The sequence below is a fragment of the Gopherus flavomarginatus genome, chromosome 2 (assembly GCF_025201925.1).
Source record: "Gopherus flavomarginatus isolate rGopFla2 chromosome 2, rGopFla2.mat.asm, whole genome shotgun sequence".
Taxonomy (NCBI): domain Eukaryota; kingdom Metazoa; phylum Chordata; order Testudines; family Testudinidae; genus Gopherus; species Gopherus flavomarginatus.
Window position 1 is genome coordinate 264,926,216 of NC_066618.1, and position 26,307 is coordinate 264,952,522.

General features: G+C 43.6%; 1 protein-coding gene across 45 annotated transcripts in view; it reads left to right on the plus strand.

Annotated features, from left to right (window-relative positions):
• RIMS2 (regulating synaptic membrane exocytosis 2) overlaps positions 1 to 26,307 on the plus strand; it is an 885,358-nt gene that overhangs the window by 526,578 nt on the left and 332,473 nt on the right. For 22 of the 45 annotated variants that reach the window (XM_050940560.1, XM_050940517.1, XM_050940515.1 and 19 more), the window contains 2 exons: positions 346 to 372; positions 3,989 to 4,057. The exons of 1 other annotated variant lie outside the window; for it this stretch is intronic. In XM_050940560.1, coding sequence (XP_050796517.1) covers positions 346 to 372; positions 3,989 to 4,057 — 96 coding nt within the window. The remainder of the gene's footprint in view (positions 1 to 345; positions 373 to 3,988; positions 4,058 to 26,307) is intronic. 22 more of the 45 variants (XM_050940563.1, XM_050940562.1, XM_050940561.1 and 19 more) reach the window with 1 other exon arrangement.

Here is a 26,307-nt window from a genome sequence, read left to right on the forward strand (position 1 = left end):
CCATTCAAAAGTAAACATTTATTCACAGTTATAGTTCAGAATAGGCAACAACTGGAGTATCTTTGCCAACATTGTTGAATTACTGGGAATAAAAGTTGACTTTCTATTGGTGACCAAAGTATTGTTGTTGTGGTTTTATTACTGTGGTTTTCCTCTTTTATATTTAATTTGCTTTGAAATAAATACATTTGTGGAAATCTTCAAGCATTAATATGGCCAGCCATAACTCCCCCACTCTAAACAGAAAAGTGATTGCAAATTCACAGGTTCTAAGCATCCCTGTTACATGTATAGATTTCATGTATTTTTTCATGACATCACTTCATTTTAATATTTGTTTTGCAGATAAAGGCTTATATTCTTATAATTCAGGTAAATTTTCAGCATGCCTGAAGTGTTTATTGCTTGCATATATATGCACAGTTTAAGTTGACATTTTATTGATGTGCTTATGCTATGTACTGTGCATATTTTAAATTGCTAAAGAGTTCCTTGGCTTTCCTGTGTGCTTTTCAGTCATGTCCTTTGTACTGGCTTTATTTTTTCAACATCTTGGTATTGGGAACACCTTGCTGAAATTCCAGTGACTTTGAAAGTATAATATTTGTTTTGCCTGTCTCTATTTGAGGGGAGATAGAGATTTGATAGATAAGTTGTAGTATGCTTTACTAATTATACTGGGGAAATATTAAGTTATTTTGGTCAGAGATTTATTAAAATTGAAAACTTGTACTGAAGCTGCTTTGTGAACTGTTTTAAATAGTTAAAGAATGCAGAAATGTGGTAAGTAAGATACTGTTAATATCAGCATAAGTGTCTTTGTATATAGCTATATATTGCTATATCTGAGAGAGAAAAGTGATGCTCTTAGCTTTCCTTAATTAAATATAAATAAGCCAATAATGTAAAGCCTTCCTAATACAAACTGTAATTCTATCACACATTTCATGTGGGACTTTTCCAGGTCAAACAGTTTTAATTACATGAACTTCACTGAGATTTGGTTCACCTAATTATATTTTAATTATGTTTAATAAATGTAATACTAAGAAATTAAAGCTAATACTATGCCCACAAAAATCTCTTCAGCCACTGATACTCAGGGCCTGAATGAAACTGAGAGAGCGAGCTGCATGGTAGTCAGTTGGGGCTTCCTAAGTCTAAGGCTGTTTGTGTTTCAAACCTGGCATAAATTAGAATAATTTAGGGGCTGCACTAAACTAGACCAAGGGGCTTGTAGCGGGGCGAGGACTCACTGCTGTGGCATCTCCTGCTGATTGTCAAGGGAATTAGCTCACCAACCTCCAGAGCGCCCTCTGCAGGCCAGTGTCTCGCCTTGCCATTGGCCCTCGTGTCCCTCCCAGACCCCGGTGTCCCTCTACATCAGGGTTTCTGCCCCTGCAGTACCCCGCAGTCTCTCGGGGACTCCCCTCCCTGAGGAACCCCCAACCCCCTATCCCCATCTCGTCTCAGTCTTTGGCTACTGCCAGTCACCATCTAGCCCCCGCTCACTGGGTGGACTGCAGTATAATTGCCACTCACCATTGGCAAGGAGGGTTTGGACCGGCTGCCTCTGCCTACCCTTGGGATGCCCCACTGCAACCCCAGTACCCTTCTTGGCCTTTAGGCAGGCCTACAGCCTGGGGGTTTTCCAGGCCAGAACTCCCCAGCTACTCTGACCTTTCCCCAGCCCTGCTCCAGTCTAGGTGCCCTGCTCAGCTCCCGGCAGCCAGGCCTGTCCATCTCAACATCCAGAGAGACTCTCTAGCACCAGCCTAGCAGCCCCTTTATAGGCCCAGCTGCAGCCTGATTGGGGCGTGGCCCAGCTGCGGCTGCTCCCCTAGTCAGCCCAGGCTTACTGGTTCCCCGCCACAGCCCTCTCAGAGGGCTGTTTTAAGCCTTTCTAGGCAGGAGCGGGGTTACTGCCTCGCTACAGGGCTACATTCACTTCTCATCATCATCATGTGTAAGATTGCCTATAGGGCCCCAGTCTGGTAGGCAAACTCTGAGTTCACTTACCAGATCATGCTCCGCAGGCAAGTTAGGCAGAGGAACACGTCTTCCCCTGGTTCTTGCATTTCTCTGGGGCTTACATATTGGGACACCTGGTGTGGAGCTGCTCTGCACATGATCAGAGACAGAAACATAGATGCCTTGGGAACTTTATTGCAAACATTTAGGTTCCAAGCGAGCTTAGGCACCTCCAGGGTTTTGTGGAAGCCAAGGAGATGGGGGAGGTCTGGTGATTCCCAGTGGAGCCTGATTCTTGGATTTAGGTGCCTAAAGTGGCAGTTAGCCACCTAAGTCCTTTTGTGAATTCAGCCCCAACTGACTGAGCCACCAAAAGGCCATCTACCATCTTGAGATAGCTCTAACCACTGGACAATACGTTGTTCTGATGTCTGTCTTAGTCTGTCCTGTTGAATGTGTTCCACTTTGTATATGTAATTAAATATACACTGGGCCTGAGACAGAGTGAGAAATGAGTCCATAGTCTAGTGGTTAAGGCATTCAGCTGAGAGGTGGTAAACCTGGGAGATGTCTGTGCTACCTTGCATGTAAAAGCAATATCTCTCTGGGATATTCATGACAGAACTCTGCACAGGTATCTACATCACTGTCTAATATCTGGTCCAATGTGGAAAGTAGTTTCAGGAGGTCTTCCAGAATTCTCTGCCTTCTAAAGCTGTCTGTCTTCAAAACATTTATAAATATGGTGTTTCATTCATGATTTGGAAGAGGCTGGAGAGCCATTTGTCTTGGATGGTTTAGACATAACAAACCCTGCATCTTGGCATTGGTGGGAGGAGAAGTTACACTAGATGACCCTTGTGATCCCTTCTAACCCTGTGATTCTATGTAAAATGGCATGCACTGTGCTCCGGGGGGGACACATCCTCTTCATTGGATCCTCAATCTGGCTATACGCCCCTGATTCTATTACAATAGGGTTCTTCCCTACTATGGAAGAGGGGGCTAGGATCCACCCTAAGAGATATGCAAATAATCTCCATTCCCCTGAGCAGTGATGCTTCTGAGTCTCTTTGTCCCTTTCCTACCCATCAGAAACCTTGCACACGTGACAAGGACTGGTGACAAGTAGTTTAAGTCTCATAGCTAGTGAGCTATTGGATGATTGCAAACAGCCTGAGCTGACACACAGTTGTGAGCATGTAATCATTTCTTCATATGTATTACTACAGAATGCAAAAAAATACAGATTGCCTTGTCCTCATTTCAAGTACATTCTCTTTTATGAATGTGTGAGTATCACCCACATGCTAGTATACAGATTTTAACACTCCAATATCAGCAGTAAAGCAGGTTGGGCAGAGCATGCACCCCTCCTGTACTTACAAGATGCCAAAGAAGAAAGAGATAAGTGTGTGTAAGTAAAATTAAGCCAAACAGGGGCTAACACATTTATTTGTCATACATGACCTACCTTTTAGGTCTAATTATGGATTTAGAATCTGCTTTTGCCAACTAAGCTCTAGCTATTTTAACAAGTGTTGTGCTTGCTGTGGTAACATTAAAATGCCTTTTTTCCTCTGAATTTTCATAGCTATAATTTGTCTTGCAGGATGCAAACTATTCATATGAAGCTGCTAAGCCCTAATAATGATTATCATATATATATATATATATATATATATATATATATATATATATATTGCAAACAAGCACAAACATATGCAAACATAGCATAACTTCAGTAATTTGCAGCTGGATTTCATTCTTTCACTTTTGAACTATTATTTATCAATTTAGAGGAAAATAGCTAATGTGCCACTAATCAATAACCATTACAATAATGTACGTATCTTTCTGTTCCGAGGATCCTGTACTGATTCTCCTTGTTTTTATCTATGTATTTTTGCCAAGTTATGTAGTCTGAAATACATTTCATTTGGTTATTATTATTGCATGAGCAGTTCCGACCTACAATATTAACACTGATATGTTTGTGACAATTATTTTTCTGCAGGGTCCAAAAGAATCAGTGATAGTGAAGTCTCTGACTATGACTGTGATGATGGAATTGGTGTAGTTTCAGGTATGAATTTCTAAATGCATTCTTCCAGTTTCAGTAAAAAGCTTTTTTATTTATCATGTACTAATTTAATGTTGCTTTTCTCCTGGTAAAAAATAAATTGGCACTCAATAAACATTTTTCTAACAAACACCCAGGATGCTGTGAGCTAGCTTTTCTTAACGCATTAACTACAAAGATGACTTGTAAAGGGGAAAAGCAATGATCTCTTTTCCTTTTTGGCTTCTTTATAATGTATTTTGTCCAAAAAAAATGAAAAAAGAGTTTTATTTTGTTGTGCTTTCTTTTTAACTCAGAATTCAGGTGTTATGTTATCTGGAAGACTCTATGGTGAAATCATAGTGAAATAGTGAGAACACTGGAGTCAAGGACACAGAAAGCTGAGCATTTGAGAGAGGAAGGGAATTTTAGCCATATGTTTTTAAAAGTCTATTTGTTTTGTTAACAGATATTTAATTTCAGTGATTCATGAGTATTTAAGACAAAAAATATTGTTGGCAAAGATCCAATACCCTGCTTCTTCTAATAAGATGCAAAGAGCTCGCAATAAACAACTCTGAATTCTACAAGACATCCATCAGTAAAACCAGAAGAGACCACATTTTGCATTTCTAGATATTTCTAAGTTAATAAATAGAAAAAAACAACAATTGTTTTTATCAAGAAAAAATAACAGTAATAAAACCCCTACACTATCCTTTTGGGTCTTTAAACATTCCACAGAGAAAAGAAAAGGGACATCCTGTGACAGGAAAAAGTCCTTATGCCAGTCATGTTTAACTCTTTCTTTTACAAGAGGCACCATTCTGGACTCGGGTGTGCTTCGTAATTGTCTGGATTGTTAGCTCAGTCCCCAACATTTCTAGTTTTTTTCACACCTAGTTCTCCCTTTTTGTTGCAGCCCACCTTTGGCCTCATATCTATCACTACCTTATGGTCATAGGCCTTGTCTACAGTGGAGAAAGAAATTATGTTAGAAACCATTATTAACGAACTCATCTAACTAACAGAATGTAAAACACAACGTAGTACTAACTGTTCACTAATTATGAGTAACTTGAGGGTCCTCGCTACCATAACCAGAGAATATATTTTAAAACTTGCCTTTGTCAACACTAGTTGCTACACATTAGTTAACACATTTCTAACATGATGCATCTTCCTGGTCTAGACAAGCCCTAACTTTTTAACTCAGAATTCAGGTCTTATGTTATCTGGAAGACTCTATGGTGAAATCATAGTGAAATAGTGAGAACACTGGAATCTGGAGGGAATTCTGCTGCATAGTAGACACAACCAGCTGGCAGTTGTGCATTTGAAGAAGCATGTTTGATGGTTTGATGGATTGCAGCTGAGATATGGTTCCATATGTCTGGCTGCTTTTGCAACTTTTGTCTCCTGGCCCCAATTCTGTCTCCTCAGAGAAGATTTCATTCTGGTTTCTTTGCCTCCATGGGCAGGCATCAAACAGACAGCCCAACCTCCATAGCAAGCACCTGGCCTGAGTCAAGGTTCCTGGGACGAGGTTCACAAAACTGTGTACAGGGAGGTGATCTGAAAATGCTTGGTGTCATCCCAGCTTAACTACATCATAATTCATTTAAATTCAGCTTTCCAGGATGCAGCCAGTCATTGTCCCCCACCGTCGCCATAAGCTTCTGTATGCTTGAGAGTTCAGGAAGGATAGTTGTAGGGTACTCCTCCTCACCCTGCAAGGTGTTCTTTAGGAGTTCCTTCATCCTTCTCCTTGCCTGGCACTTTTTCAGTGGCCAAAGAGGGCATAGAATTCCCCTGCTCCAAGCATGTTTCCCGGACCACAAGGGAACGATGGAGCAATCCTGGGAGAAACATGACTTGAAGCTAGCTTTTCTTGATTCCTCCTTGGGCCTGGTGACTTTTTCCTCTCTTCTGCTTACCAATAATTTTATGGGCAGAAGAATTTTATGAAAAAGCAAAATTCCAGGCTGAACAGTGCCCTATAGCCAGCTCCTTATAGGAGAGAAGCTATTTAGGGAAGAGCAAACCCTGTAGACTGTCCAGGATGAGAAAAATTCTGTTCTAGAATGACCAAAATATCATACTCCTCCTTCTAGCATAAAGAACACTCAGGTGGCTGTTAGTTTCCCTTCAAGTCTCACTAAAGACCAAGGTTCCAAATATCTCACCATGAAATAGTTCTCAGTGTAAGCAGTCAGAATGAGCTCTACCCTCACATCTGGTGGTGAGTTGTGGAAAAGGACTTCTGGGGCTGATCTTGTTTGCATGATGGGACTGCTTGCTCAAATGGTCACTTTGGCTGCTGTGGGATCACCAGTCTTTTTGTTATTGGGGCAGGAGTAATAAGGTGTTGTTGTCCTGGTTATGTGATCAAGGACAGTAGAACTATACTTGGCATTTTATGATAGATGGACTTGCCCTCAACTAAGTAGCACCTACTAGGCAAGGGACATGGGTTCCAAAGCCCAGTGAACTGAGAGAGGCTGGAGGCAGGTATGTGTACCTGGTAGTGTGGGCCCCTAAACACCACTTTGACCCCTCCTCTCTCCACTGTGTAATAACAGAGTTAATTTTGAATCCATTCGGAGTCTTATTACATGCTGCAATGCTGAAATCACTGATACCTAGGTCTAAGCATTAGACTTACTTTGGGCTAGTGGTTCTGAGTACACCAGCACTGGGGCTCCCCTACTAACTAAGAGCTGAAATCACTAAAGAGCTGAAGTTACTAAGAACTGAAATCACTGAGAGCTGTGTTAAGAGTGTGTTGGGGGCAGGGGCGGGAGGTAAACTCTGCAAAAGAACTTCTGAACTCTGGGGGCTGCACTGACCAAGGACAGAAACTGTGAGTGGGGTGACTGTTGGGGTGCTGGACTTAAGACCCTGAGGGGAAAAGGACACTGCCAAACTAACTTGGGGGTGGGTCTTTTGCTCATGGTTTGTGTTATGAATCCTGTTTGTGGTGTTTCCCCAATATAATGCCGCATCGTTTCCCTCCTTTCTTAAAAGGCTTTTGCTACACTCAGACTCTGTGCTTGCGAGAGGGGAAGTATTGCCTCTTAGAGGTGCCCAGGGGAGCGATATGTAATTGTCCCAGGTCTCTGGGTGGGGGCTCGATCCGGTTTTGCATTGTGTTATTGAAATGTAACTCCTAGATACTGAACCCAGCCCTTGTTGCTGCCAACTCTGATGCGCAGAAGGGTTACATCAGGAACAAATCAAAATTGCAAGAGTTTGCAAACCAAGCCATGGAAAGCTTTGGATCCCAAGGCTCTGAAACTTCCTCCTTTCCTTTCAAGAGAAGTTTTCCACTTCCTTTCTTCAGACAGCACTTGGTACAGATCTCAGAACACCATTAGGTTCATTTGGTGAGTTCTTTAGATTAGTTTGTGGATTTAGTGAATGTCTCAGTCTCTGTCTGGCCCCCTCATCTCTCTAGCTAGAAAACAGTGAGGAGAGGATGTTTCTGGCATGTTCAAGCCATAACAGAGATTTTTCTATTGCCTTGGTTGCATTGTAATTGGGGCTGGTTGTGTGGGTGGTAAAGGTATAACGTTCCTGTGGCCTTGAAAAATCTATTTAATTGCCTCTCTTTTTCAGTACTGCAGTCACTCTATGTACTTTTTTTAAAACGTATTCCTTGTTGTCTTGTCTCATCATCCACATACATCTCTCATTTAAGGTTCTTATACTCAGTTTGCAAACTCATCACAGTGTCATCTGGATTTAAATATTTGCCTTCATTTCATCAAGTGTTACCTCTCCATTTTTTTCTTTTTTTCCTCCTTATCCCAATGTTTTCATTTTGTGTTCTTGGTTTTTATTTAACAGCAGATTTTATTTAGCATGACAGCTCACTTTGCTCTTTGTTCCTTCTGTCATATAAATACTATATTACCTCAAATAAGTTTGCTAACATCTGTCAACTATTTGTCTTGACCCTTTCCATGGCAATTCTTGCTTATTTAAAGTATTGCACATGCAACCTAAGCCCCCCAGAAACCTTTAGGCTTTGACTCATCATGTTTCTGTACATATGCTTAAGAGATAGTTACACTTGTCTGTCCTCCACATGGATGATTTTCTTGGCCTATTGTACAATCCAATTTCCATTTGGCAAGACGTTCTTCCACCTTTTAAGGACAAGAGCCTCCTGTGGGTTGCTCTATGTTTCATTTTTTTCAGATATCTTATGTGAACATGAGAAAATGCATGAGGCACCTTGTTGAGTCCATTATGCATCTACTTATTTTCTACCAAATGACAGTTGGTCTTTCATCTACTGTTGTTACTCCTTATATCATTTTAGATGCACTTATTTAGCCATACCTACCTCTTAATATTTGTGTACCCTGTTACTGGTCTTATAAAATCGTGGGACCTTGTGAGTTACTTCTATCAGTCTGGCTAAACTGCTTGTGTCTAGAAATCAGATATTGGCATGGGAAGCTCTTAAAGCAATTTTTAGTGCACATATGTAAACAAAATTATATCCATTCATATCTGCTTGAAAATGAAATGGCAGGAACCTTGCAAATGATAAAAGCAGCAAAGAATCCTGTGGCACCTTATAGACTAACAGACGTTTTGGAGCATGAGCTTTCGTGGGTGAATACCCACTTCTTCAGATGCATGCATCTGAAGAAGTGGGTATTCACCCACGAAAGCTCATGCTCCAAAACGTCTGTTAGTCTATAAGGTGCCACATCTGAAGAAGTGAGTATTCACCCACGAAAGCTCATGCTCCAAAACGTCTGTTAGTCTATAAGGTGCCACAGGATTCTTTGCTGCTTTTACAGATCCAGACTAACACGGCTACCCCTCTGATACTTGCAGATGATAATTCCTTGAAGTGCCTTTTTAACTCCTTTTTCAATATGTTCACAAATACTGATTTTGCCGCTCCCCATGGTAGTTCGAGCCACATATTTAATTACACACTCTGTAAAGAAATGACTCTTAAACTCCGTTTCTCTGATCCTTTCTTAGTTTCCTGCCCTCTCTAGCTTTGAGCATTACGAAGTTCAAAGATACCTGGTAAGAGCTGCTTACAAAGGTGTCTCTTTTGATGGTTTGCACCTGTAGTCATATTTAGACAAATATGTATTCTTCAGTTTATTAAGGAAAGTGTTGCTTTATCCTGTACCTCAACAAGGCAAGCATACCTTTCATAACAATAAAAAAAATAGTTATAAATCAGACTAGGAAAAATTACTGCACTTCAGAAATCTTTTTCAAATTACTTTTTCTGCCTATTTATCTATTCTGGGCTACCTATCCCAGAAAGGGCTACAGCAATTAAAATAACAAATGTTGTTATAGTGCTTTTTGATAAATTTTCCCCTTCATATGCAATACATACAATATAGAGTTCATGCTTGGGAAACTAGAAATACTGGGCCAGATTCTCTGCTGCATCCAGTCTCTGCTGGGTGCAGTGTGGGAGTAGTTACCGAGAAGCCACTTGCAACTCCCTGGTGTTCAGATTACCTGTACATTGGCCCTGGTGTAGTTCAGAGCAGTCCTAAACTACACCAATTGATATTGGCCCTCAAGGAGCTGACTGGCATCAGACAATAGCTAGTGCATAGGAGCATCTTGCCAGGCCCCTCCTGTCTCTAGAAAAATTCCTATGCAAGGCAGAGATGGCAGAGAGGGTGGTAAAGGAGCCTTCTCTGCCTACTGTACATCAGCTGAAGTCTCTTCAATGGTAGGAAATTCTTGAGCTGAGGAGATTTGTCTAGTTTCTGGCTCTTTTGTGACATCAGAGTGTAGCAAAGAAGCCAGATTGCAAAAGGGAATCTGGACCATTTATGTGTGTTTCTTTCTCCACATCTGTGCAATGTTTTTATTGGATAATATCAATATAATGTCTTTTACATTGTGTTCTTCCTAAAAGAATCCGAGAGTGCTTTATAATAAAATACTGTTTAAATTATCCTAATATGAAAACTGATTGAATGAAAAGCTAATACATTTTTCTTTAGCCCTATTTTAAATGCCAAATCTGACTGGCATTGCAATTAGAAATATTAAGTAAGTTCAAAAAATTGTGGCACATGGTTGCTAAAAAGCATCCCCCCATGGTATTTTACAGTAGGTTATATTTTGGATTAGAGAAGTAACCTGCTTATGGAGGTCAGAATCAAGAAACAGGGACAAAAGACATATAATGGCTCTCAGATATTAAGTAGCTTATAAATGTTTTAAATTCTATAATCAATACTACAGAATTTTATGGGGTGCAAGTGAAAGACAAGGTACATTTTGAACATCTGTGTTCTGGACACTTTATATTCAGGAATTCCTGCAAGTAAAGGATTGTGTTAGTCCAGTCTTGAGAAGACAGCAGCATTTATCAGTGACCGCCCTAAGTATTTCTCATGGTGTAAAAGATAATGAGATGCTTGAGGAGCAAAATGAGAATACAAATGAGGTATTAGTCAGCAGGTATTCAGAACCATCTAGATTAGAAAAAGTAAGAATAAGTAAAGCTCTTCTCTAGCTCACAAAACTACTCTGTTTCCAAAAGAAAACGAAAACCACTTTTTTCTCTTTTCCTCACATTTTGAAACACCTATGTTGTCCTTTTGTTCAAAAATTAGCTTGCTTTCTTTTTGATATTGCAGCTGTTGGGATTTTGTGGTTCCCGGTTATAACCAAATGAATCAGATGCCGGGCAGAATCAAGGGTCTTCAATACTTCATTCAATTCAATTCAACAAGACTTTATTCAATGTGCACAAAGGGAGAGGCCCAGTACAAAAATCAGCCAGACTCCCTCCAACAAGGAGCCCCTCCCGTTGCTATTTTATAGCACATGACAGTTACATAACAAGTTACAGAACACAAACATCTAGCCAATCATACTGAACCTTTCCATATATGAATTTGTTCATCATATGCTTATACTTCTCCACTCCACATGTTGAGCTCAACCCCCTTCCCTTGGCCTTTTCTAGAATGTTCCTAGGGTGATGAGCCACAGCATGCTTCTTTATGCATACGTACCTTCTAAATCACATTTTGTGTAAAATGAACCCAAGCATACCCTTCACATCCTTCTCTAATTGAAGCTAAAGGCTAGTTTTCTAGTAGTGTCTGATTTTCAGTAGTTATCTTAGACATTTTAAATTGCTCACAATGAGGTCTGAATTTTCATATGTGGGTTCTACAGGGAAATTACTTTGCAGATATAAAACACTAGAGTACTTTGGTCACTTCTTGAAACCAAGTGGAGTTTGAAAGTTATTTTAAAGCAAAATATAAATGTACAGAATGGGTGCACTCAGAAAACCCAGTAATTACCAATACAGACATTTGCCTAATTCCTAAAGTCCATGTCCATAATCCAATACTGTTCTATGTGAATTCTTGGCTGGTCTCGACGGAGGTAACTCACCTCTGTGTAAAGGGCCAGTCCAAGGCCTATATCCCGCTTAACCACCCAAAATACTTCTGAAGTGAAACGTAAATGGTGTAGAGGTCATATGCTGGCCTTTTATACTGGAGTGAGTTTCATTTTATATTCTTCATTTGAAACAAGGGTGACTTTTAAATGTCTTTCATTCATAACTCTTAAAATGCAGTTATTAACAAAGTATATGTTGGTGTAATGATTAATATGTATTTAATTATTACTCAACAGTTATTGGATACACAGTTAATATTTATTGCTTAGAAATACTTGTTTAGTTCTTATCAGTTACTGAATAAATCTTACCAGAATATTTTAACATCACATAATTCATGGGTATATAATTATGCTAAGCTTTTGATTCAAAATGTGCTTTATGTTTTCCATAAGAGGACCACCTTTTTTTATGTGTTTGCCTCTGTGAAGCAAAAGGCTTAGATAGTCCAGAAAGGGAAATTACTTAAGTATCAATACACTAAAGTCTTTATAACTTACAAGTCCCATAAAAATTGTTTTAGAAATCAGTCTATGGCCAGAGTAACTTATCAATGATAATCAATACCTTTTCTTGTCTCTAAGTCAGAAATAACTAGTTTTCCAAATTCATGCGTCTATTATTGAGAGAGGCAGAAACCATTTAACTAACTTTCTTTGTGATGTTTCAGCAAGCTTAAATTGTCATCCACAAACTGTTAGCTAATCTTCTTGGCTAATGAAGCGGCAATGCTTCTTCAAGAGAGTTCTTGCTTCTTTCTTGAATAGTTTGTCCTTGATGGGTTCTCCCTGGAGACTGGTTACCTCAACAAGCAGTTCCCCAGAAAAAAAACATTTCAGGTTGTCTTGGCTGCAGATTCTGCAGCCAGAGTTCTTTCTATCCCTGCTCCTCTCATGATTGTCATTTTCATGCCAAACCACTAACATTTTGGGGCCTTCTTTTTTAATGCTTTTTTGTTGTTTTTCATTGATTTTACCTGCTTTAGATGGTATTATCTTGAAAGCATTAGCTCAATAATCTTATTTATATTATTTCTTATTCATGTATGTTGATAAGGCTTGAACACCAATGATACTTCCCTTCTTAATGTTAAAACAATCCAAAGGTGCTTTACAGTCCTATCATCATCCATAGATGTCACTGCTGTAGCTTTTTAGCATTCTTTATTGTAAAACTTACATAATTTCAATTTTTATAAACATTCACACTTTTTTCATCAATGTTTAGGGTATGTGTTCTAAAATCTCTGCCAGCTGTATTCATCTCTTTATTCAAGAAAAAAGAACAGGAGTACTTGTGGTACCTTAGAGACTAACAAATTTATTTGAGCATAAGCTTTTGTGGGCTACCGCCAACTTCTTCGGATGCACAGAATGGAACGTATAGTGAGGAGATGCTCTCTGTATGTGTATATATATCTCCTCACTATATGTTCCATTCTATGCATCCGAAAAAGTTGGCGGTAGCCCACGAAAGCTTATGCTTAAATAAATTTGTTAGTCTCTAAGGTGCCACAAGTACTCCTGTTCTTTTTGCAGATACAGACTAACACGGCTGCTACGTTGAAACCTGTCTTTATTCAAGAGAGGTTTAATTCTTCTTCAAGTGCTTGCTCATATCAATTCCAATTAGGTGTGTGCGCGCCGCGTGCACATTCATCGGAAGATTTTTACCCTAGCAACTTTGGTGAGTCGGCTGGGTCTCCCCTGGAGTGGGGCCGTTATGGCGCCGGATATATACCCCTGCCGACCCAACGGCCCTTCAGTTCCTTCTTACCACCCGTGACGGTCCTTGGAACTGTGGAGCACGGCTTTGCTGATCTCCACGTCCCTAGCTACTCGTAGTCCTTTGCTGTTTATTGTGTGAATAGTTCAAGTTCTTGTAGTTATAGTTAGTATTACTTGTTGTATTTATAGTTAGTATATATAGTTTAAGGGAGGATTGGGGATTAGCCCCTTTCCTCTACCCCGGTACGGGCCCATGCCCAAGGCCCTGGGATTCAAACCGTGTTCGGTGTGCCAAAAGCCAATGCCAGTAGGGGATCCCCAGAACTCCTGCCTCAAGTGCCTAGGAGAATGTCACCTTATCGATAAGTGCTGCATGTGCAAGTCGTTTAAACCAAGGACGAAGAAGGAGCGGGTCTTTCGATTGAAACAGCTCCTCATGGCGTTGGCACTTAGTCCTGCAGCATCGGTACTGAGTGCCCAACAGACTGCTTCTATAAGGAGCACCCCTTCAGCCCCGAACCGCTCCGGTACCGAGAAGGAGCCTCGGCACCGAGCCCTAGCGGCACCAACATCTGCTCGACACCGCTCCCTGTCCCCAAGACCCAGAAAGCAACATAGCGCTCCAGCTGCTTCAGCTCCACAGAAGAAGCGCTCTTCGAAGACAGTTCGTCCGGCACCATCCTCTGCTGCGGCACCGTCGACTGTGGTACCGCCGATTGCGGGTCCACCGAGCACGACACCATCGATTCCGGTCCCACAAGGGCCATTGAGTCTGGTGCCTGACAGCTCCCTGGCTCATGCTGTGGTTGAGCTTGCCCTCCCTTCTACACTGGAGACCTTCTCCACGGCAAGGGAGCTCATCGCCATGACGGAGTCGACATGGCCTCAACCCCCGGCACCGCCGATGCGGGTCATACAATCCATCAGAAAAATGGCCCTGGTAAGGCTACCTTCCGTTGGTCCAACAGAGAGACATCTTTCAAGATCACGGTCTCACAGACACTCTCAATGACGCCATTCCCGCTCGCGGTGCCGCTTGCAGTCCCAGCACCGCTCTCCTTCGCGGTACCAGTTGCACTCTCGGCACCGTTCAACATCTCGTTCACCGACCGGATACTCCCAGTACCGATCTGACTCCCGGCACTGCTCTCGGCACCGTGTATCCCGCAGTCGCTCCAGACGAAGGGACTCGAGATCCTGGTCGACCTCCCAGCACTGCTACGGTAGAAGGTCCCGGTCTCGCTCGTGGTACCATTATAGCTTCCGGTACCGCTCCCCGGTACCGCCTCGGGATCGAGCATTCAGAACAGTGGCACTCTCCCAAGGTCTATCGGCACCGCCGTGGCCATCGAGACGCACATCAGTGTCATTGCAGGCTGGTAGCACATCCTATCCTCAGGAGTGTGACTCTGACGTCCCCAGCCATATATTCCCAGAGAGCCAGAGCCACGAGCAAGGGCCTCATCACTGGTCCTTCTGGACACCGTGGGCATACCACCAGGCCCAAGGTGCTCCATCAGTGGCTCCATGGTCGGCCTCATCAGAACACCAGGTACCAGAGGCAACAGTAAGCCACCCCCTCCACAGGCACAGATGAGGCTCCAATACCATCTGCAGACACCCAGGTTCCACCTGACACAGATGACGCTCCTCAAGTGCAGGAGCCCCCACAGGACCCCCTGGTCCCGGGCCTCTCCTCCTCCTCCTCGCCTGACGAGGCGGTGGCAGGAACATCCTCCTCAGGCCCTCCACCAATTGATCTCAGGGCCCATCAAGACCTTTTGAGACGAGTGGTTCAGAATATGAACTTACAGGTGGAGGACGTCCCTGAAATAGAGGACCCTGTCGTGGACATCCTATCGGCTGATGCACCTACTAGAGTAGCTCTTCCATTTATCCACACCGTACAGGCTAATGCGGATACCATTTGGCAATCCCCAGCCTCAGTTCCACCTACAGCAAGGGGAGTAGAGAGAAAATATATGGTCCCCTCAAAGGGGTATGAATATCTCTACATTCACCCACCTCCTTGCTCTTTAGTGGTGCAATCGGTGAATGAGAGGGAGCGTCATGGCCAGCAAGCCCCGGCTCCTAAGTCAAAGGAGGCTAGATACGTGGACCTTCTAGTCCACAAAATATACTCGGCCGGGGGCCTCCAACTTAGGGTGGCAAACCAACAAGCCCTCCTAAGTAGACATAATTTTAACACATGGGTGTCCTTGGGGAAGTTTACAGAGCTTCTTCCCCAGGAATCCCGTCAAGAATTTACGGCCCTACTTGAGGAGGGTAAAAAGGTAGCAAGAACTCCCTCCAAGCCTCTCTGGATGCAGCGGACTCTGCAGCCAGAACTCTGGCATCAGGAGTGACGATGAGGCGTTATCTCCTGGCTCCAGGTATCAGGCCTTCCCCCTGAATTACAACAAACTATTCAGGATTTGCGCTTGGAAGGCCAGGGCCTGTTCTCAGATAAAACTGACCCCAGATTGCAAAGTCTGAAGGACAATTGCATTATAATGTGCTCGCTGGGTATGCACATGCCAGTGACCCAACACAGGACCTTCCGGCCCCAGCCACACCTCCCTAACGCCTCACCTAGGCTGCGTCAGGGCTTTAGCAGAAGGCGCGGTAGAGGGAATCGTCGGAGACAGTCTGGCCCTCAAGGAGGTCAAAATCAGGCTCCCTCTAAACCACCAGCGGGGCCCAAGCAGAACTTTTGATGGGACGCCCGAGGGCGGCCCACCAGTTGCTCTACTGGATCCTTCTCCTCCCTTTTTCAACCGCCTCTCACAATTCCTTCCTGCTTGGTCCCAGCTAACTTCAGATCATTGGGTCCTGCGCACGGTGGAAGTGGGATACTACCTCCAGTTTGTTTCAGCCCTGCCTTTCCACCCTCCCTCCCCATCCCTCTTCAGGGACCCCTCTCACGAGCAATTCCTCTTACAAGAGGTCCAGTCGCTCCTAGCCATGGGAGCCATAGAGGAGGTACCAAAAGACATGAGGGGCAAGGGGTTTTATTCCCACTACTTCCTAATCCCCAAGGCAAAGGGAGGTCTACAACCGATCCTAGACCTGTGAGAACTCAACAAATTCATGATAAAGCTGAAGTTCCACATGGTAACCCTGGGGACCATTACCCCGTCCCTGGATCTGGGAGATTGGTATGCCGCCCTCGATATGAAGGACACGTATTTCCACATCGCAATTTACCCACCACACAGATTGTACCTCCATTTTGTGGTCAACCATAAACACTTTCAGTTCACTGTACTTCTGTTTGGCCTTTCTACAGCTCCACGTGTGTTCACAAAATGCATGGCTGTAGTCGCCGCCTCCCTCCGGCGTCGTCGGGTACATGTCTACCCATACCTCGATGATTGGCTCATTCAAGGGACTTCCCAGTTACAAGTGTCACAGCACCTGCGCATCGTCAAAGACCTCTTCGGGAGCCTAGGCCTGACAATCAACACAGAGAAGTCTACTCTGACATCCAGGCAGAGAATAGTCTTCATAGGAGCGGTTCTGGACTCCAGTGTGGCCAGAGCCTGCCTCCTGCAGTCATGTTTTCAAGCAATGGCTTCAATTATTCGAGGTCTTCAAACCTTCCCGACAATGTCAGTGCGCACCTGCCTCAGCCTAGTAGGTCACATGGCCTTCTGCACCTTCGTGACCAAGCACGCGAGGCTACGCCTCTGTCCCTTTCAAAGCTGGCTTGCTTCAATATACCAACCACGCAGAGACACCCTGGACTCAGTGCTCACTATTCCCCGGAAGGTTCTGGGCTCCCTAACCTGGTGGCTAAACCCCACTCTAGTTTGTGCAGGGATGCCATTCCACCCACCGCAACCCTCGATGGCCCTAACCATGGACGTGTCATCTCTGGGTTGGGGTGCCCACCTCGAGAGCCTTCGCACTCAAGGCCTCTGGTCGCCTCAAGAGCTGGCCTTGCACATCAATGTGCGGGAGCTGAGAGCGGTCCATCTAGCATGCCAGGTGTTTTGAGACCATCTCCAAGGCTGTTGTGTATCAGTGTTCACGGACAACACACTGGCCATGTTTTACATAAACAAGCAGGACAGAGCACGCTCCTCCCTCCTTTGTCAAGAAGACATCCACCTCTGGGACTTTTGCATAGCCCACTCAATCGATTTGGTAGCGTCTTTTCTCCCAGGAATCAGAACACTCTGGCGGATCACCTCAGCAGATCCTTCCTGACTCACGAATGGTTGATTCGTCCGGACGTCATCCATTCTGTTTTCCGGAAGTGGGGGTTTCCCCACATAGACCTCTTTGCCTCCTGAGAGAACAGGAAATGCCAGGTGTTCTGCTCCTTCCAGGGACGCTCCCTGGGCTCCCTCTCAGACACATTCCTGATCCCATGGAAGAGGCACCTACTCTATGCCTTCCCACTGTTTCCACTCATCCACAGAGTCTTACTCAAGCTCCGCAGGGACAGCGCCCACCTGATCCTGATTGCTTCAGCGTGGCCGAGGCAGCACTGGTACACCATGTTGTTCAGCCTCTCAGTGGCAGACCCAATGCCCCTGCCACTCTGGTTAGATCTCATAACACAGGTCTGCGGCAGGCTTCACCATCCGGACCTGCAGTCTCTTTACCTCACAGCATGGTTGCTGTGTGGTTGAGCCAGTCTGAGTTGCATTGCTCTGCCTCGGTCCAACAGGTGCTCTTGGGCAGTAGGAAGCCTTCCACTGGGATGACATCTGGCCAAGTGGAAGCATTTCTCCTGCTGGTGCACTCAGCGTAACTCAGTTCCCAGGCAGGTGTCCGTTCCTACTGTCCTGGACTACCTCTGGTCCCTGAAAGAACAGGGCCTAGCGGTCTCTTTCATAAAGGTGCATCTGGCAGCCATCTCCGCCTTCCACCCAGGGGAAAATGGCCGCTCAATCTTCTCTCCCCCATAGTTTCAAGGTTCCTCAAGGGATTGGAACGTTTGTACCCTTAAGTCAGACGCCCGACCCCTACCTGGGATCTCAGCCTGGTGCTAGCCAAGTTTACGGGTGCTTCTTTCAAACCACTGGCCACCTGCTCGCTGCTGTACCTTTCCTGGAAGACAGTCTTCCTCGTCGCTACTACTTCGGCAAGACGAGTATCTGAGCTTCGGGTCTTGACAGCGGACCCCCCGTATACGGTATTCCATAAGGACAAGGTACAGCTGCAATCACACCCTCCTTCTTCCCTAAGGTGATGTCCGCCTTTCATGTTGATCAAGACATCTTCCTCCCAGTCTTTTTCCCGAAGCCGCACCCATCGCATCGGGAACAACAGCTGCACACCCTAGACGTTCGCAGGGCTCTCGCCTTTTATATCAAGAGAACAAAACCCTTCCAAAGGTCACCTCAGCTCTTTGTAGCTGTGGCAGACTGGATGAAAGGCCTACCAGTCTCATCCCAATGAATTTAATCTTGGGTAACATCCTGCATCTCTACATGCTATGATTTGGCTCACGTTCCAGCTAGCCACCTCACCGCCCATTCTACTTGGGCTCAAGCTACATCTGCCACTTTCCTGACCCATGTTCCCATCCAGGAAATATGTCGGGCAGCTACCTGGTCATCGATTCACACCTTTGCCTCACATTACGCATTGGTTCAACAGTCCAGAGATGATGCAGCATTTGGCTCAGCAGTTTTGCATTCTGCAACATCTCACTCCGACCTCACCGCCTAGGTAAGGCTTGGGAATCACCTAATTGGAATCGATATGAGCAAGCACTCGAAGAAGAAAAGATGATTTACTCACCTTTGTAACTGTTGTTCTTCGAGATGTGTTGCTCATATCCATTCCAAACCCGCCCTCCTTCCCCTCTGTCAGAGTAACCGGCAAGAAGGAACTGAAAGGCCATTGGGTCGGCAGGGGTATATATCAGGCGCCATAATGACGCCACTCCAGGGGGCGACCCAGCCGACCCACCGAGTGTTGCTAGGGTAAAAATCTTCCCACGAACGTGCATACCTAATTGGAATGGATATGAGCAACACATCTCAAAGAACAACAGTTACAAAGGTGAGTAACTGTCTTTTGTGTCTGCTTGTTTTCAAGTTTGCACAGCAGTTTTTTTCAAAAAAGAATTTCTCTTACTTCAAACCTCAAGTAATATCTTTAACTTGAATATATTAAGGTATTGTATATCTTAAAACAACCTTTAATTTGATAAATATAAAATGTACAAAACCAAAACACAAATAAAATTTCGCTTTAATTTATACTCTCAAAAACTTACTTTATTAAATTTATTACTTTCCAAAATTATCAAGAGCATTCTCTTCTTTTGTCTATAAAGCATAAGAAAAGTAAAAGGGAAAATTAGACTCTCTCTTTCTGTTAGTGGCAATTGTTTAATTGACCTTTCAACAAAACATAGTCAATTACATACAATTTATCTTTAAAAGAGAAACTCACATTGTTTGCAAAACATTTACCATCGGTAGTTCCGCACCACTAAAAATCATTTCTGCTTTCTTCCTTATTTATTCTTTTTTTTCTATGTATACTATATTTAAGCACAATAAATAAAACATATAATGTACCTACATTTAAAGTTCAGTTATGCTTGTCATAACATTTCTTCCCAGATCTGGACCTTAGCGTCCAAAATATGGGTGTTAGCATGAAAACCTCCAAGCTTAGTTACCAGCTTGGACCTGGTATCGCTGCCACCAGCTAAGAATTATACAAGCTGTGGTCTCCCCAAAACCTTCCCTGGGGGACCCCCAGACTCAGATGCCTTGAGTCTTACAACAAAGGGAAATAACCCCCTCCCCTTGTTTCCTTGTTACTTCCTCCCAGGCTCCCCTCCCTGGAGGACCCTAGGAGATTCCCTGCTTCCAGTCCTGGAAACACAAGTACCGAGAGATCTAATCTCTCCCCCTCACCCAGAGGGTATGCAAAGTCAGGCTTAGTAAATCTAACACAAAGAGATTTTCCCCTTGACTTCTTCCTCCCACCAATTCCCTGGAGAGCTGCAGACTCAATTCCCTGGAGTCCCCAGTAAAGAAAAACTCCAACAGGTCTTAAAAAGAAAGCTTTATATAAAAAGAATGAAAAAGACATTAAAAATATCAGAGGGTTAGCCGTGTTAGTCTGGATCTGTAAAAGCAGCAAAGAATCCTGTGGCACCTTATAGACTAACAGACATTTTGGAGCATGAGCTTTCGTGGGTGAATACCCACTTCTTCAGATGCATGTGGTGGAAATTTCCAGGGGCAGTATATATATGCTAGCAAGCAAGCTAGAGATAACGAGGTCAGTTCAATCAGGGAGGATGAGGCCCTGTTCTAGCAGTTGAGGTGTGAAAACCAAGAGAGGAGAAACTGGTTCTGCAGTTGGCAAGCCATTCACAGCTCAGGATTGAACAAAGACTGATGGTGTCAAATTTGAAGATGAACTGAAGCTCAGCAGTTTCTCTTTGAAGTCTGGTCCTGAAGTTTTTTTGCTGCAGGATGGCCACCATCCACAAACCCGGAAATCCTGGATTCCCCATCATCTCGGGCATTGGCACTCTCACTGAAGGACTGTCTGGATATATGGACTCTCTACTCAGACCCTATGCCACCAGCACTCCCAGCTATCTCCATGACACCACTGATTTCCTGAGGAAACTACAATGCATTGGTCACCTCCCAGAAAACACCATCCTAGCCACCATGGATGTAGAGGCTCTCTACACAAACATCTCACACACAGATGGAATACAAGCTGTCAGGAACACTATCCCTGACAATGCCACAGCACAACTGGCTGCTGAGCTCTGTGCCTTTATACTTACACACAACTATTTCAAATTTGATGACAATATATATCTCCAGATCAGTGGCACTGCTATGGGCACCCGCATGGCCCCACAATATGCCAATATCTTTATGGCCGACCTGGAACAACGCTTCCTCAGCTCTCGTCCACTCACGCCCCTTCTCTACCTACGCTACATTGATGACATCTTCATCATCTGGACCCATGGGAAGGAGACTCTGGAAAAATTCCACCATGATTTCAACAGCTTCCACCCCACCATCAACCTCAGCCTGGACCAATCTACACGGGAGGTCCACTTTCTTGACACCACAGTGCAAATAAGTGATGGTCAGATTAACACCACCCTATATCAAAAACCTACCAACTGCTATGCCTACCTTCATGCCTCCAGCTTCCATCCCGGACACATCACACATTGTCTACAGCCAAGCACTGAGGTACAACCGCATCTGCTCTAACCCCTCAGACAGAGACCAACATCTACAAAATCTCCACCAAGCATTCTCAAAACTACAATACCCGCACGAGGAAATAAGGAAACAGATCAACAGAGCCAGACGTGTACCCAGAAGCCTCCTACTGCAAGACAAACCCAAGAAAGAAACCATCAGGACTCCACTGGCCATCACATACAGCCCCCAGCTAAAACCCCTCCAACGCATCATCAAGGATCTACAACCCATCCTGGACAATGATCCCACACTTTCACAGGCCTTGGGTGGCAGGCCAGTCCTTGCCCACAGACAACCTGCCAACCTGAAACATATTCTCACCAGTAACTGCACACCGCACCATAATAACTCTAGCTCAGGAACCAATCCATGCAACAAACCTCGATGCCAACTCTGCCCACATATCTACACCAGCGACACCATCACAGGACCTAACCAGATCAGCCACACCATCACTGGTTCATTCACCTGCACATCCACCAATGTAATATACGCCATCATATGCCAGCAATGCCCCTCTGCTATGTACATTGGCCAAACTGGACAGTCTCTACGGAAAAGGATAAATGGACACAAATCAGACATTAGGAATGGCAATATACAAAAACCTGTAGGGGAGCACTTCAACCTCCCTGGCCACACTATTGCAGACCTTAAGGTGGCCATCCTGCAGCAAAAAAACTTCAGGACCAGACGTCAAAGAGAAACTGCTGAGCTTCAGTTCATCTGCAAATTTGACACCATCAGCTCAGGATTGAACAAAGACTGTGAATGGCTTGCCAACTGCAGAACCAGTTTCTCCTCTCTTGGTTTTCACACCTCAACTGCTAGAACAGGGCCTCATCCTCCCTGATTGAACTGACCTCGTTATCTCTAGCTTGCTTGCTAGCATATATATACTGCCCCTGGAAATTTCCACCACATGCATCTGAAGAAGTGGGTATTCACCCACGAAAGCTCATGCTCCAAAACGTCTGTTAGTCTATAAGGTGCCACAGGATTCTTTGCTGCTTTTACATTAAAAATAGGCTCTGTATCAAGTTGACAATATACAGGGTCAATTGCTTAAAGGGAAAAAATGAATAAACAGCCTTATCCAAAAAGAATACAATTTAACACATTCCAGCAACTACACACATGTAAATACAAAAGAAAACAATATAAACCTATTGTCTTTCCTTAGTATCCTTGTACTTACAACTTGGAAACAGAAGATTAGAAAGCCAGGAGATAGAAAAATCACTCTCAGAGCCAAGAGGGCATAGACACAAGACAAGGAACAAAGAACTCACACCCAAAACTTCCTTCCACCCAGATTTGAAAAAGTCTTGTTTCCTGATTGGTCCTCTGGTCAGGTGTTTCAGGTTACTCGTTCCCAGGTGAAAGAGACATTAACCCTTAGCTATCTGTTTATGACAATGCTTGATTAGTATCTCTGTGTTGTTGTAGCTCTGTTGGTCCTAGGATATTAGAAAGCCAAGATGGGTGAATTAATACCTGAAGAACAGTTCTGTGTAAGCTTGTGAGCTTGTCTCTCTCTCACCAACACAAGTGGTAAAATAAAAGATATTACCTCACCCATCTTGTCTGTCTGATTAATGTCTATCACAGTTCTTTAATAGGACATCCAAAGCCTGCATTTTGGATGCACAAATCAGTATGTAAGCAGGGGCATGCATGTGGATGCAAGTATCTACATGCATGTCCAAATATGGGATTTGATTTTTCATGACATGCTCACATATGAAATTTTGGTATGTTAAATATTTTTGGTAACTTGATTATATTATTGCTTTTAATTAGTACTTGCTCTACTAATTTTAACAGTGAAGTGTTAAAAATTAAATAGCATATAAAGATAATGCTGGAAGCTTCAGACAGTACAGATGTTAAAGAAGGAAATGACATTTAGCTTCACAATCTGAAACAAGTCAGTTATGGTATTTTTAATATGCAGAAGTATAGTACAGTTAATGAGTTTTTTACATGGTTGAAAGCTATTTTTTCCCTATAGACAAGCAAGCAACAAGACATTTTGTAACTCTAAAGCCTCATCAAGGCTCTGTCATTGGTGTTTGCTGGTTTATTCTAGAGATATTGATGTGTACTTCACACATTTTAAGGTCTGTGAATGATAGTTGTATGCTGGCTCAAACATAAAATATATGAAACAGTTAATAATAATACTAATGGGTTAACACTGACACTGTATTTGGTGCCGTACAAGAACAAGTATGAGAAAAAACCCTCCTGTGTTCCTGTGTGAATTAACTTCCCTTCATTAAGCCACTTAGTAATCTAAAAGAGAAAGAGTGACAGAGAGAGTGGGAGAGAGTATTATTTAAAACACTAAGGAGCTGTTTCCATGGCTAGAAATAAAAATTTCAATATTCTGTGCAAAGGTTAAAGAAAAAAGGTAATAAAACTGTGAAGTTCAAAGACAGCAGTGCTCTTTTTTCTGCATGTGCAACAATATTCCATGGGGCATGTAGGCTTTTGATGTATTTTCTTCATTTCAAGGTGATTGCTCTTATTATTTAATATTGTGTATTATTGATATGAATTGTGATAATGCCCAAATGCCCCAATTCTGACTGGGCTTCGTTATGCTAGGCATTTTTAAATACATCAGAAGTCACGTTCCCTGCCCCAATGAGTTTCAATGTAATTTAAGGCAAAGTGTAACCAGTGACAGTAATATTCCTCAGGACACAGAGGAGAAAGAAATAGAGACATAGGGATGGATTTTTAAAGGGAAGTCTGCAATGTTATTATCTTCTAACTTTAATGAGGAAAGGGGCTAACATCCCCTCCCCCCAAAAAAATACCAACTATTTACTTAGGTCCAGTGCATGTTAAATTACCTTCATGCCAAATAACCACTATTTGGGGCTGTTCCTCTGCAACCTAACCCATAGGATTCAGGCTCTCTCTGAATCCTCTCATCCTCCTCCTGTTTACTTGTAGGAGATGGCCCCTTTGAGCCTTTCACCCTCACTGGACACTGACTGCAAATTGTAACAAACTTTCAAACTCCCTCATAAATTAACAACTTTAAAATCCTGTCAAGCTCTCTTTACCTAAAACCATGAAGCTTCCAAGAAGAAGAAAGACCCACCAGATAGTTTGTCAGTGTTGCTCTAATGGAAAACTTCCTTATTTATCCAAAAAACTGGTGATTGGTCAGACTTACAGCATCTTGGAAACACAGTTCACACTATACTTCCATTTTAGGGCAGAGTGGGTGGGGCAACAACCTCAGCAGATGACTGCTGCATGTCCTAGGGTTTCACATGCAGAAAGGAGATGTACGGTCACTGGGACGCATTTACGGATAGACGACTGTTTGCTCAGGATGGACTTCATCTCAGCAAGGAGGGAAATAGAATTCTAGGATGGAGGCTCGCCGACCTCATCAAGAGGGCTTTAAACTAGAAAGTTGGGGGAGATGGTTGGGAAATGTTCGGGAGATCTCCACGCCAGAACATAACCTGGAGAGGGAAGTAAACAAAGTGAGCGGGGATACCCTTGCGGCCCCAAGATTTGATCCAAGGAGGAATAGTGGAGTAGAGACCAGAGTAACGGGTGATGCTGGTGGTAGAAAGTTTGTGCACGACGGGGGAAAGAATGTCACTGACGCCAAACGCCGAAAATTAAAAGGTTTGTACACTAATGCGAGGAGCCTAGGTAACAAGATGGAGGAACTGGAGTTACTCGTGCAGGAAGTGAAGCCGGATATTATAGGGATTACCGAAACCTGGTGGAATAGTACTCATGACTGGAGCACGGGTATTGAAGGCTATGTGCTGTTCAGAAAAGACAGGAAGAAAGGCAAAGGTGGGGGAGTAGCCTTGTACATCAATGATGAAATTAAATGTAGCGAAATAAGATGCGATGGAATGGATAAGACAGAGTCCGTCTGGGCAAAAATCACGCTGGGTAAAAAAGCAACTAGAGCTTCCCCTGAGATAGTGCTTGGGGTGTGCTACAGACTGCCGGGATCGGATTGGGATATGGATAGAGACCTCTTTAATGTCTTTAATGAAGTAAACACAAAGGGGAAATGTGTGATTATGGAGGACTTCAACTTCCCGGATATAGACTGGAGGACGAGTACTTGCACGAATAATAGGGGTCAGATCTTTCTGGATGTGATAGCGGATGGATTTCTTCATCAAGTAGTTGAAGCACCTACAAGAGGGGATGCCATTTTAGACTTGGTGTTGGTGAGCAGTGAGGACCTCGTAGAAGAAATGGTGGTAGGGGACAACCTTGGTTCGAGTGATCATGAGCTGATTCAGTTCAAACTAGATGGAAGGATAAACAAATGTAGATCTGCGATTAGGGTTTTTGACTTCTCGAGGGCTAATTTTAAAGAGTTAAGGAAATTAGTTAGGGAAGTGGACTGGACGGAGGAATTAGTGGATTTAAATGTGGAGGAGGCCTGGAATTACTTTAAGTCACAGCTGCGGAGACTGTCGGAAGCCTGCATCCCGAGAAAGGGGAAAAGAACCATGGGCAGGAGTTGTAGGCCAAACTGGATGAGCAAGCAACTCAGAGAGGGGATTAGACAAAAGCAGAAAGCTTACAGGGAGAGGAAGGAAGGCAGGATCAGTAAAGAAAGCTACCTTGCTGAGGTCAGAACATGTAGGGATAAAGTGAGGAAGGCTAAAAGCCACATTGAACTGGAACTTGCAAAGGGAATCAAAACCAATAGTAAAAGGTTCTACAGCCACATAAATAAGAAGAAAACAAAGAAAGAAGAAGTGGGGCCGCTATACACTGAGGATGGAATGGAGGTTAAGGATAACCTAGGCATGGCCCAACATCTAAACAAGTACTTTGCCTCAGTTTTTAATAAGACTAGTGAGGAACCTTGCGGTGATGGAGGGATGA